Source organism: Sardina pilchardus, chromosome 19, assembly GCF_963854185.1.
Source record: "Sardina pilchardus chromosome 19, fSarPil1.1, whole genome shotgun sequence".
Classification (NCBI taxonomy): Eukaryota; Metazoa; Chordata; class Actinopteri; order Clupeiformes; family Clupeidae; genus Sardina; species Sardina pilchardus.
Genome location: NC_085012.1, coordinates 22,817,130 through 22,830,041, shown reverse-complemented (window position 1 = coordinate 22,830,041; position 12,912 = coordinate 22,817,130). Strand labels below are relative to the sequence as shown.

Genomic DNA, 12,912 nt, shown 5'->3' with positions numbered 1-12,912 from the left:
CAGGTACTGTCTCTGTATGTAGGCTATCTTGTTTGCCCAGATTTATTCTTGAAATTAATCAGATTATGTGATTACTCTTTGTGCTTACAAAAACCGTTACCCATCAACAAACAACAGCATTCAAGTCCTGGTGAAATCATACAGGCACCTACAGATGGCAGCAAGGTCATATCACACAGTGACAATTCAATTTGATTAGTGGAAACAAACATGTCAAACAATGTACCATATTATCTCATTTCAGCGTACTCTTTTCCCAGAGCTAAAGTATCTGAAACTCACGCTTGGGTAGAAGTGCAGATATTTGATCCGAAAAAGACTTAAACTCTTAAAATATCTATTATTTACAGCACTTCAGTATGGCAAGGGGCCCATTCTAAAACATACTTAAATACTGAAAGTAGTACAAAGTACTAGTGAAAACAGAGAGGGTTAAAGCGGAGCAGAGCAGATAATAATGAAGGATCTTAAGGTAAAATCTATCAGGCCAGGTGGAGTGACAATCCCTGCCATTATGGCTGCCATTCATTTTTCACGGCTGCTTCAGGCCTATAACAACTTACTCAACATGTTTAGAGTAGGCTATAGCAACATCACACTCATAAACACATTTTGAAAACCTAAACCAATTATGCTATTGATGAAGAGCAAGCAGTGAGCAGAGCTCTTTACAACAGCCTATAGGCCTTGATGTGCTGTGTATTAGCTATATTTGTCACTATTGTGTCTCATTTCAGCTTATGTCTTCATTCATTGCTGTGCCCTGTGGTGACATCAGATCAGAAAATCAGGGGTTGCAAACATTATTTTAGCATACTTCTTATAGCCCAATGGCAATGAAAATGTAGCCTTGAAAAATGAAAATGAAGAAAAGGTAAAAGTATGAAGAAACATAAACTCAAGTAAAGATACTCCCCATTCATACTTAAGTACTGTACTCAAGTATTTCTATTTACTTACTTTACATATCTGTCTGTTCCTGAGCTGTCAGGCCTACTGCTGTAGCCTACTGTAAAAATCATAGACCTAAAAGAAAGGTAAAAATACTGTAATGTGTAGAGCCAAAATGGCTCCGTTTCCTGTGATGTTTGCGCAGCCAGTGCGCGCAGCAAAGCAGCAAGTCACCTGACTGTTCTCGCATCGCAAGCTGCTCATATTTTTCGAGGGAGAGGAACAGTACACTTGATCTTTCTCATACTCAAAGGTATCGTCTTTGCCATTTTACAGCTTATTTGTCATGTATTTGTCTTGCTTGTATGTAATTATTAATGTTTGCCTTCAGTTGTGTTGAGAATTAAGGGGGCTGACAAACGTTGTAACGTTACGCTTTGCAACTAACTAGGTGGACAATTCCTCGGTTTTTCATTCATTGCTGACGCTTTCAGATGACCTCGACTAGCTCGGTAGCTAACCTGTAGGCTACCTAGTGTGATGATAAATACAGTTTTATATATCAACTGTTTAATTCCAATGTAAGAAATTTAGCTATAGTATTTGATAGAACGCTAAAGGAGGTTGCTGCAAACTAACAAGCTCAATACTGAAATGTCGACATTGCTTCAAACCATGAAGGGTTGATGTTAGCTAACGTTAGCGTTTGTTAACGTTAATGTTGGTTAGATGAACCATCATTGTTGCGATGACCGCTATTCAAATATTATCAGATATAATTGATTAAATGTAACCCAGTTCTCAGTACTGCATGTTTAAAATAACATGAAATCTTCAAACAGTATGTTGTACTAATCGGATACATTCGCTGACTAGCATCACTAAATCTAGACATTTGTCCCCAATGATGCTTCACTGCCTTAGCCATCCACTGACATTTAACGTCAGATAGCTGGTGCTCTCTATGCGTAATGTTAAAAGAGAGGGGCCATTACATTGACAGTCACTGTCAGATTCTGCACATAATGTACGGTCGGTAGTGTTAAATTACAGAGTGATATTATTCGAAATGAACGGGACAGGTAGCCCATCAAAGGTAAAAGCTGAGCAAACGGATGTTTAGACTGTGATCATGTGACTTCAGTCAGGCCTTTGCTGCAGCTGACTCCACGTCTTCAAAGAATCGTGACTCGAAAATATCTCGGTTGTATGGTCACAGTGGAGGTTTATCTGATTATTGCCTAGTGTTTCTGTGTTGACTCGCTGATATCGATTTAATTTGTAATGTGATGCGATTGTTTATTTATTTAATTAATTAATTATATATTTTACGAAGACGAGGCATGTGACAGGTCTGTCGTGTGCTCGTTGCGGTCTAGTATGCGCTCTACCTCCCAGCATTGCAATTAACACGGCGATGTTAACCGTGTGCAGTGCACCTGTCACGAGCTCCTCAGATCCACACATTAACGAGGAATGTTGAACCTTTTTCAGCCTCGGATGATATTTAAAATGACGACGTCTTATCGCGCCCCATTTTGTTTTAATTAACAAATGTATTTATTTTGGTCGCCTAGACTGTTGTAATTCCTCTGCATTATGGTAAAATAGTTCATTTTTTTTAATGAATAAAAGGACACTGTACTAAAAAAGGTGAGGATACATCAGAGACACTGGCATCAGAAGTGTAAATGCTATATTCCTTCATCAGAAAAAAGACAGGTTTATGAATGAATGCTGACAATGGAAGAAAAAGGCTGTCTGCAGAGTGTTTCAGAGGGGGTAAATGCATTTAGGGTTCCCGTGTGTCCTTGAGGGTTTGGGGTAGCTGGGGTAGTAGAAAGGATTTTAGATGTCTGATGACCTGTGTCATGTGACTGGGTTGGTTGTTTGAAAACCTGGAAGTTTGACTTCTGTTTAATTATCTCCCTCTGTTGAAACACTGACATGGATTTGTGGCTGATGCCGCAATAGTGGGATTCTCCAGATTTAAGACACATTTAATAGTTAAGAGACAATTACTTGATGTATTTGCATTTTAATAGTATAGTTAAGAAACAATGACTTACTGTATTTGTCATGAAGTACAGCCTTATCTAAAACGGCTGGATGTATGAACTGATGGCTGAATGTATCATGGAGTTTACTCACTTTTCACACTTCCCTTTATCCTATGGCAATCTCAGTATTTCCCCTCCAGACAGGTTTATTTTTTCACTTCCTTAAACAACTCCTTACTTTATGATTCAGTCATGTGCTTTGACCATGTGACTCATGTGTTCATCTCTTGTGAGTAGGACCTAGCACATCTGCAAGTGTTTATGCTGGATTGGAATTCCTTATTCATATCTGGACTCCGAGCCTTGTGATCAGCAGCTTATCTAAAGAGAGGGAGGAAGTCTTCTTCGGTTTTCTTTACTCACTACATTAGCTGAATAGTGGATTTGTTTGTGGCCAGTAATTTCATGAAAAAAAGATATGATAAGCAAAGTGAAAATCTAAAAAAAAATGTAATGTTGAAAATGTCATGTTGTGGTTTGCAGCTTAGCAAGATATGTGTTATTGAAGGAGCTGCAGTTGCTTGTTAGATTTTATTTTTTATTATTATTTATAAGAGGTAGACTGTTATTTGAGGCCAGACAGGTAGGGGAGCTGTTAGCAAATTCCCCCTTTAGATCATCTCTGTTGGGTTTAAGATTAGCTTAGTGAGGCTTTAGGCTAGGGAAGGACAAATAGGGCACAAGGATCGGGTATGCCCATCTAAAGTAATCAAGGAATGGTGAAATTATATGTGGTTGTATGCTTGTTCATGAGTGTGCTCTAGTGAGGGATGAATGATGTTAATTATGTAGGTAGTGTGTTATGGTTTGTGAGCGGTGAGTGTTGTTTCCTGCGTGGAACCAGAGATGTGTCTTAAAGTGACTGAGCACCTGCAGGATTAGATCTGACCAGATGGTTGTGTGTGTATCTGTGTGTCTGTGTGTGTGTACACGCATGCATGTCCTGTGTGTCTGTGTCCGTGTGTGTGTGTGTGTCCGTGTGTGTGTGTGTGTCCGTGTGAGTGTGAAAGAGAGAGAGAGAGAGAGAGAGAGAGATGTAGGGTTCCCCTTTTGCCAACATGCCCGGATGTGTGTGTGAGAGAGAGAGACATTTTATCCTGATGCCCATCTTATACTGCAGCAGAACAAAGAATATCGCTATGGTTACCGCTCAGGAAGCCAATAATGCTGGATGGTGTGTTGGCAGGGTGGAATGAATCGGCCAATTTTCAGATGTTTGTCACTGCTGCTGGTGCTTGCTCCATAGTCCGTATACATGAGTGCTCAAGTGCAGAGCAGGAATGCACCTCCAGTGTCCTAGAGTCTCTACCTTTTCAGCTCAACCGTAACTACAGTAGTACACAGTATAGCTCCAACGGTACTGTTTTTAGCGATAGCTAAACTTATCAGCTAAGTTCTGTGTCTGCCTCAAGGGGACAGATGCATAGTGGAAATAAAGGAAGGGGTTTGGGGCATGTTGAAAGTGTCTGTCTGATTGTAACCCATGTAAGCATGATGCCCCTCTGGGATTTAGAAGTATAGTGAACTGGATGTCCAGTACTTACTATGTAATTTGATCAATACTTTTCCTAGCACTAGTGATTTTATGAAGTGAACCGTGAAAATGTAAATCAATCAAATATTTAGCACCTAATGGGTGATGCGTGCTCCCTTGTCCTGTTTCAGTTCATTGCCCCATCACATTCAAGTTTATTATCATGTGCTCATAAAAAAGGGATCTAGTTGGCTGTTTTGAATAGTTTTTGACATACCTGCTGAATATTATTTGCTTTAGGCTGTTCACTGTTTCAAAACTGTAAGACCATAGGTAATCGTTGTTTTTGGTAGTCAAGTTGATCATAAATGATTGACTGACCGTTGGCCTATGTTGTTGGCCTGTAGTTCATTATCAATAACACACTAGCCTACATGACATGACATCGGTTAAGGGCGATTGATACTGACTGAGTTGATCTTGAAAGCCATTTTTCCCTTGTGTTACAAAGCACACAGATTTTGGTTGGATTAAGAAAATTGCTTCATAACTTAAAAAATAATAACAATCCTGAATGTTTCTTGTAATGTAACATGGAAAAAGATAGGTCTCTCTGTTTCCTTGGTGTAGTGAACCATGAAAACATTCAAGCTTTCTCTCTTGCAGACTGACTCTTTCGGGATGGACTTCTCGAAGCTACCCAAGGTTCGCGATGAGGAGCGGGAGAGCCAGTTTGGATATGTGCACGGAGTCTCCGGGCCTGGTCAGTCAAGTCTTTCTGTACAAATAAAACATTGTTTGAATTAACATTTTAAATGATTTCATAACTTGTATGTCATAAAAAATAAATGGCTCTATACGGTATTTCACATAAATGTCAGTTACGTCGTTGGCCTCACTGTACTATAATCTAAAACATATTTCCTTCTTTGTTATCCTGTAGTATCAATGTAATTTGTGGAACAGACCCATATGATTGCTATTTATTTAAGTATGTCTGTCTGACTTTGTTTGTTTGTTTGTTTGTGACTTGTCAGTGGTGACCGCCTCCAGTATGGCGGGAGCAGCCATGTACGAGCTGGTGCGTGTTGGCCACAGCGAGCTAGTGGGGGAGATCATCCGATTGGAGGGTGACATGGCCACCATCCAGGTGTACGAGGAAACATGTATCCTTAAGTCAGTCTGCGCTTTCATGTCATCTGTTTTAGCGTCTTTTTGATCCACAACTCTGTGCCAAGCAATGAAATGCGTTAACATTCAGAATGAATGCCAAAGACCTACATAAAAGCATAATTGAAACTAGGCACAGGCACTAGGCACTCCTATGCGCTATATAAGTAAACATTACTTTACTTTACAAAACCGCTTTGCTATTCCATTGTGTAGAGTCTTTGAAAGACAAAGGCAGTAGATACCAATGTAAGGCTGTAAACTAGGCTACAATGTCACATATGGCAGAATTTATTTAATGCAGATCAATCCAAATACCTCTGTCGAAATTAAATCAAAACTGCTCAAAAGCATGTTCGATTTGTTATATAAAATATGATACTGCTGTTTCTCGATAATGCATCTGGAAACATTCATGATGTCGTGCAGCTGGCTTTTTTTCCTTGTTTTAATTAAGCAACGACGGCAAGTATGAAAATACGATGCGTCCAAGCTGCAAGTGATTGTAATGTTCCATTTCTACACAGCTAAACAATGGTTGGCACTGGCCCGAGAAAGGAGAGATCTCACAGCGTTTCATAGGGGAATAACATCTATCAATTTACATTAGTCTTTGTCGTCGCCTTTTTACCAGGATTGTGAGTCGCTGGAGACCTTAGTCACTTTGCAGTTTGTTTTCAGACAGACTTGATAGGGCTGAAGCTGAGACTTGCCAAATTATTCATTTACAGAGGTCACATTTTGCCACCAGCTCAGTTCTGTTATGTCCATTACGAAGAGAACAGTAATGAAGCCGACCAGTGGAGTTTTATCTTGGCTCTGCTTTTCCGCCCCAGACTTTTGCCTCAAAAAGCATAGAGCTGATGAGGTGCACACCAAGCCGTTGTGAATTGCCCTGTATGCAATAAACTATCTCCTTGTCTGCGTGTCCAGGCTTGTCTACATTCATTATGTGCATAGCTTCACTGTGTGATATAAACTAACCCAGATCACCAGTAGGTGCTGTGTGCCAGCAGTGTGTACTGTGTGTGTGTGGGCCAGCTCGTTCCCAACGTTTTCCTGAACCCAGTGTAGCGGGTGTGTCTGTTGGAGACCCTGTCCTCCGTACCGGGAAGCCCCTCTCCGTGGAGCTGGGGCCCGGCTGCATGGGCTCCATCTTTGATGGTATCCAGCGACCACTGAGGGACATCAACGACATGACCCAGAGCATCTACATCCCCAGGGGAATCAACATCGGATCCTTGACCCGAGACGTTAAGTGGGAGTTCACCCCATCCAAAAACCTACGAGTATGTGTCTACACATTACTATAAGCATATACTGTATGAGTGTAATATGCATGCTTGTATATATTGTATGTATTGAAGGCAAATATACACATATGTCATGTTTCTGATTATGGTTTGGTTGTGGTTTTATGTGGTGTACATCAGTATTTTTGTGAATGTAAACCTCTTACCTAATTCTAAACCTTGATCTCTACAATTGTCTAGGTTGGAAGCCATGTTACAGGAGGAGATATATATGGCAATGTCTTTGAAAACTCCCTCATCAAGCACAAGATCATGCTGCCACCACGAAACAGAGGCACAGTTACATACTTGGCACCCCCTGGAAACTACGATGTCTCGGTGAGAGTTAGAGGTCCTTTACCAAAACTCTACAAGTTAGCTTCACAAAGTGACATGCACCACTAGACTAGAGCGAATAGCATATGGGGTTCATTGACAATGCCCAGAGCCACTTCAATGCCTGAAAATATGAATACAGATGCAAATGTGAACAGCAGAGATGTGTTCTTTGGCATACAGTTCTATTTCAAATGAGCTGGTCCCAGACGGTGTGCTGATGTTGAAATTAGGGATGTATGATTATATCAGTATGTACCATAAGCAGCAGCTAATCAAAAACTTACTAAATGAATCGCTGATATTGCCATTCACAGACACTGTATCGCTGATATTGCCATTCACAGACACTGTATTAACATGTCTGCTGATGTGCCTGGCTGAGAAGTTGTCATTAGAACATCATTCAGAGCTGTTGAAATAGAATGAGTTCAACACAGTTGTTATTTTAGTTAAATGTACAAATGTTAAATGATTGAATGGTTGTGGCATATCTTGTCCACATTGCTATGATGTGTGATACAATCCCATCAGGTTTCTTGAGACTAACCTGACAGTCAAACATTGATCAGTTTGAAGTTACAGTAAGGAAGAAGTTTTAGTATTAAGTGAACAAGCTAACTACCTAGAATACCGTTGCTTTGCACTGGGCACTTTGAGTCCACAGTTGTCCCTAGACCAACTCTGTTCTATGAGATGAAGAGTACTGCCCTTGAATAGGAGCGTACTTTTGTGAACCTTGCTCACGTCCGGTTCTGTGTTGTGATTGGCTAGGATGTGGTGCTGGAGCTGGAGTTCGAGGGAGTGAAGGAGAAGTTCACCATGATCCAGGTGTGGCCCGTGCGACAGGTGCGCCCCGTCACTGAGAAGCTGCCCGCCAATCATCCGCTGCTCACCGGTCAGAGGGTGCTGGATGCCCTCTTCCCGTGAGTCCACACACACACACACACACACACACACACACACACACACACACACACACACCATCCCCGTCCGTGGCATTTGACTTTCTGTCTATGACAGGAGTTAATGTTTTGCCAGTACTGTTGGTTTGAATTTAATGAGCATACTGTACCTCTAAGTGTAGCTATGCCTAGCTGCTGTGTCATAAAGCAGAAGTTATGGGTAGTTACATACTGTAGTTTACACATATTGTATATAGTACTGTATGGAAGTTCTGTATGGAAAATCTGTAGGTTGCAGAGAGCTCTGTGTATTCCCTGATGAAAAACCCAAATCTACATGAATATATTATCAAGATGAAATATACAGTATATTCTCTGAGATTCTGCCATCTTGATATTATGAGCTTCATGTGGCTTTTTTGCCTGTGTGCAGCTGTGTCCAGGGAGGAACCACAGCCATCCCGGGAGCCTTCGGTTGTGGCAAGACTGTGATCTCTCAGTCCTTGTCCAAGTATTCCAACAGTGACGTTATCATCTACGTAGGCTGTGGAGAGCGTGGTAACGAGATGTCAGAAGTACTGCGAGATTTCCCTGAGGTCCGTCCCTTTGTGATGTCATTTCTATCACTATGGCAACAGCAGTATGTGTAGAATTTGATTGGGCCTTCAGTCTGAGTGACGGTGTTGTTGTCCAACAGCTGACCATGGAGGTGGATGGAAAGGTAGAAAGCATCATGAAGAGAACAGCTCTGGTGGCCAACACCTCCAACATGCCTGTGGCTGCTCGTGAAGCCTCTATTTACACAGGTAACAGCCAATCCAAAATCACCAATTATAGATAATTACTAAGACTACAAAAATTCTTCTCTTTTAGTTGCTAATATATTTTGCTAATATAAATTGCTAGCACAAAGAATCTTGGTACCCAGTGTTAAAAAACAAACAAACATTTATCACAGCTATAGTTTTATGATTGAGCTGTATATTGTTGTGTTGTGAAATTTTGAAAATCTTCCAAAACTCCCAAATAGAGTTTTAGTGAGCTAGGAATAGTTGTTCTGTTTAGATTCATGCCTTGTGATGATGAGTAGAAATGAACACTAACTCATCACGTATTTGTGTGTGTGTCTCATGTGCTTGTCTGTAGGAATCACCCTGTCTGAGTACTTCAGAGATATGGGCTACAACGTCAGTATGATGGCTGACTCTACCTCTCGTTGGGCTGAGGCTCTTAGGGAGATCTCTGGGCGTTTGGCTGAGATGCCCGCTGGTAAGAGCCTCTCAATTTTGCAGAATACAAGTCGAATAAATAGACAATATGTCCATGGTGTTAAAGGAGGACCTAGATAGCATTCAGCATTCAGTTCTGTACTTGGAACTAAAACATTCAGGTGTCCTGTTAGCACAACTTGTACTAAAAGTGCTTTGGCTGTCTTATCTACTTATTAAATTGATACGCAATAGGTTTCATGCTGTCCCTTTGCAGAGGAATATGTGGTTAAAACTGTTTGCGTTTCTGTCCACAGACAGCGGTTACCCTGCCTACCTGGGTGCTCGTCTGGCCTCTTTCTACGAGCGTGCCGGCCGTGTGAAGTGCTTGGGCAACCCTGAGAGAGAGGGCAGTGTCAGTATTGTGGGGGCGTAAGTACCGCTTTCCAACACTGGAGGGCAGCATTTCTCTTCTCTAAGCCATATCTCTTGTCTCAGCTGTTCCATAGTGATAGTGATGCAGTTTAATCATTATAATTTCCTCTTTCAGTGTATCGCCTCCTGGTGGTGACTTCTCCGATCCTGTGACTTCTGCCACCCTGGGTATTGTGCAGGTAAATCATAATATGACACAACTTGATCGTCAAGGGATTCTTTAAAGTCTTATAAAGTATAGTCACAGTTCTCAGGCTCTGGAATTCAGGTGTGGGCTGAAAATAGATTTGATGATTTGACATCATACCAAATGCTTGTAGACTTGAAAATGTCTGATTGCTTCGGGCGTAGAATTTTTTCTTTGTTTTGCTATCTGATCCTATAAATCATGTGTGTGTGTGTGTGTGTTTCAGGTGTTTTGGGGTTTGGATAAGAAGCTGGCTCAGAGGAAGCACTTTCCCTCTGTCAACTGGCTGATCAGTTACAGCAAGTACACACGCGCTCTGGACGAGTACTACGACAAACACTTCCCCGAGTTTGTGCCACTCCGCACCAAGGCCAAGGAGATCCTACAGGAAGAGGAGGATCTGGCTGAGATTGTGCAGCTCGTCGGCAAGGTAACTGTGTGTGTGTGTGTGTGTCTGTGTGTGTGTGTCAATGTGGGTGGAGAGCGAAGTGTGTTTTGGGTACATTTGGAGGGAGTGACTGCTGGTTGTTCTAGGGTGGCAAGGGTGATGTATACTACTGTTGTCCTTTGATGGACACAATTGTCATGATGAATAATGCAGCATTGTTATTCACACACCGTGTCCCTTGGTTTCATGGGCATTGTGAAAAGTGTTTCTGCCTTCATTGCTTTTCAACTCTCCTCACCTACTTTCTGTCCCTCCCCATCTCTCTCTCTATCTCTTTTCTCTCTCGCTTGCTCTCTCTCTCTCTCTCTCTCTCTCTCTCTCTCTCTCTCTCTCTCTTTCCATTCCCCTCCCTCTATCTCTCCTATGTATACATCCTGTATAATAGGCCTCACTGGCTGAGACTGATAAAATCACCCTGGAGGTAGCCAAGCTGCTCAAGGATGACTTCCTGCAACAGAATGGATACACCCCTTACGACAGGTGGAACATCCCACTCACAAAAGCATAAAAAACACACATTACACTTGCTGTCCTATGGTTTACATATACTTTGTACATTCCAGTCCTTTTAAACAACACGCTCAAACAACACCAAATGCATTACTTTCTCAGCATCTACTCTCTTTAGTACAGAAGACATACATTCATCTTGTTAACGCTGCTTTCAGATGTTTTGGTGAAAAAAAAAAGCAGTTTAAAAATAAGCTCACTGATAAAAGAGTTTTGGATATTGTTTTTTAGGCAGACTCATATCTACAGTCAGTAGTTTTGTATATACAGTATATATATATATGTGTGTGTGTTTGTGTTGTTGCTGTTATTGTTATAACCCTAAGTCTTGTTGCCCTCCACAGGTTTTGCCCCTTCTACAAGACGGTGGGCATCCTGTCCAACACGATCGCTTTCTACGACATGGCGCGCCACGCCGTCGAGACCACCGCCCAGAGCGACAACAAGATCACCTGGTCCATGATCCGCGAGCACATGGGCGAGATTCTCTACAGGATCAGCTCCATGAAGTTCAAGGTACAGGGCCCTCCTCTCCCGTGTGTACTGTAGTTAGACAGCCCAGCTCCACACCTCTGAGTGGAACCTGTCCAATTCAGACAATTAATTATCGCTCTACATGTGGTGGTGACTAGGTGGAGGTGGAGAGGTGGTGAGTGGAAGTACAGCCTTATATGGATTTCCCGAGTACCCACGTGTTGAGGCTGTTTGCCAGTCATGGAAAAGTTGTTGTGTTATGCCGGCTGTTCCTCAACCAATAGCAACAGGAGAATGGGCCACTTCCTTTAATTCAAAGAATGTGGCCCATATTGTTTTGTATCAGCCATCTGGATGTCACTTTCAGACACTTTCTTGGAAAGTTGCTGGGTTTGAGTGAAGTAAGCTGGACATCAGTGTGGGATGCAGTTTAGCAAAGGAAGCCAGGGTCATTTCCCTTTATATTCCTGTCAGCAGTATTTAAACAGAAAAGATTATATCGCCATTGAGCATGGTTTCTCTGTACAGTGCTTATTTTTCTTTATAGCCTAGAATGAAGACCACTCTTGATATGTCCCACCTTTTCTGCCAGCCTGTGTCATCTCAGACTGCTGTGTTGCATTGCTGTGTTTGTCTGCTGACCCTCTCGCTCTCCCTCTGTTCTGCTGCAGGACCCTGTCAAGGAAGGAGAGGCCAAGATCAAGGCCGACTATGCCCAGCTGCACGAGGACATGCAGAACTCCTTCCGCACCCTGGAGGACTGAGTTCTGACCTCTCCCCTTCGACCTCTGACCCCTCTGGGGCAGTGCAATACCTCTCCCTCCTCCTCCTGTATTTCCCTGTTCCATGTCTGCTTTCTCTCTCTCTCTCTATCTCTCTCTCTCTCTCTGCAGTGGACTTTCTGTTGCAGTGTCACACATTCCACCGCTTTATGTGTTCCCAATCTTGTGTGTGTGAGTGTGAGATCCTCACCAAATAAATATGTCTCTTTTTCCCCTGCATGGGCCAATACCTGATCTTCCCCCCGCGTGGCTGTGAGCGTGTTTGCTTCTCTTTTTTTTGTGAATGTGTGTTGGTGTGTGTGTGTGTGTGTTGATGTGTCTTGTGAGATTGTGAAGTTGCCTCCCTGTCTTTTCACCAGCACTGCCCCCCTTCTCCATCCCCTGAACACCGTCATGTTTGTTTACTACAGCCTCTCTCCTCCTAGTTGTAGCTTTCACAATTCAGTTGGTGTAATTATTTCTCTCTTCCTCTTCTCTGTACAGAAAATTGATAAACATAATTACGAAGCAGAGTGACTATATTTATTGCGGGCTGTTTACGTGGAAGCCTGCATTGTTTGTTTTTTTGTTTTGTTTTGATGTCGTTTTTTTTTTTCTTATGATTGTGTTCTGAACGTGTTTGTCCAGTGTATTTGTTGTGAGTGGAAAACTGTTTCTCTTCTCAACACTGCTCATGTACCAGATGTTTCGGTCCCAAAGAATAAAACGCGGACAATAAAGGAATCGGATGTTCTGTACTT

General features: G+C 42.1%; 1 protein-coding gene across 1 annotated transcript; it reads left to right on the top strand.

Moving 5' to 3' along the window:
• Nucleotides 1-1,081: 1,081 nt before the first annotated feature.
• On the top strand, nt 1,082-12,895 carry atp6v1ab (ATPase H+ transporting V1 subunit Ab). Its single transcript, XM_062520959.1, has 15 exons — nt 1,082-1,204; nt 5,092-5,188; nt 5,463-5,591; nt 6,670-6,884; nt 7,089-7,226; nt 7,998-8,149; nt 8,562-8,724; nt 8,826-8,934; nt 9,275-9,397; nt 9,654-9,768; nt 9,887-9,950; nt 10,185-10,388; nt 10,792-10,886; nt 11,261-11,432; nt 12,062-12,895. The coding sequence occupies exons 2-15, from the start codon at nt 5,107-5,109 to the stop codon at nt 12,152-12,154; spliced, it is 1,854 nt and encodes a 617-aa protein (XP_062376943.1). The 5' UTR covers nt 1,082-1,204; nt 5,092-5,106; the 3' UTR covers nt 12,155-12,895.
• Nucleotides 12,896-12,912: the final 17 nt, after the last annotated feature.

Bases quoted from the DNA above. Each gene is read 5' to 3' on its own strand.
- atp6v1ab (XM_062520959.1), top strand. From the start codon at position 5,107: ATGGACTTCTCGAAGCTACCCAAGGTTCGCGATGAGGAGCGGGAGAGC. The intron at 6,885-7,088 runs GTATGTGTCTAC...ACAATTGTCTAG, and splicing joins CCCCATCCAAAAACCTACGA to GTTGGAAGCCATGTTACAGG. The intron at 10,887-11,260 runs GTGGAACATCCC...TGCCCTCCACAG, and splicing joins GGATACACCCCTTACGACAG to GTTTTGCCCCTTCTACAAGA.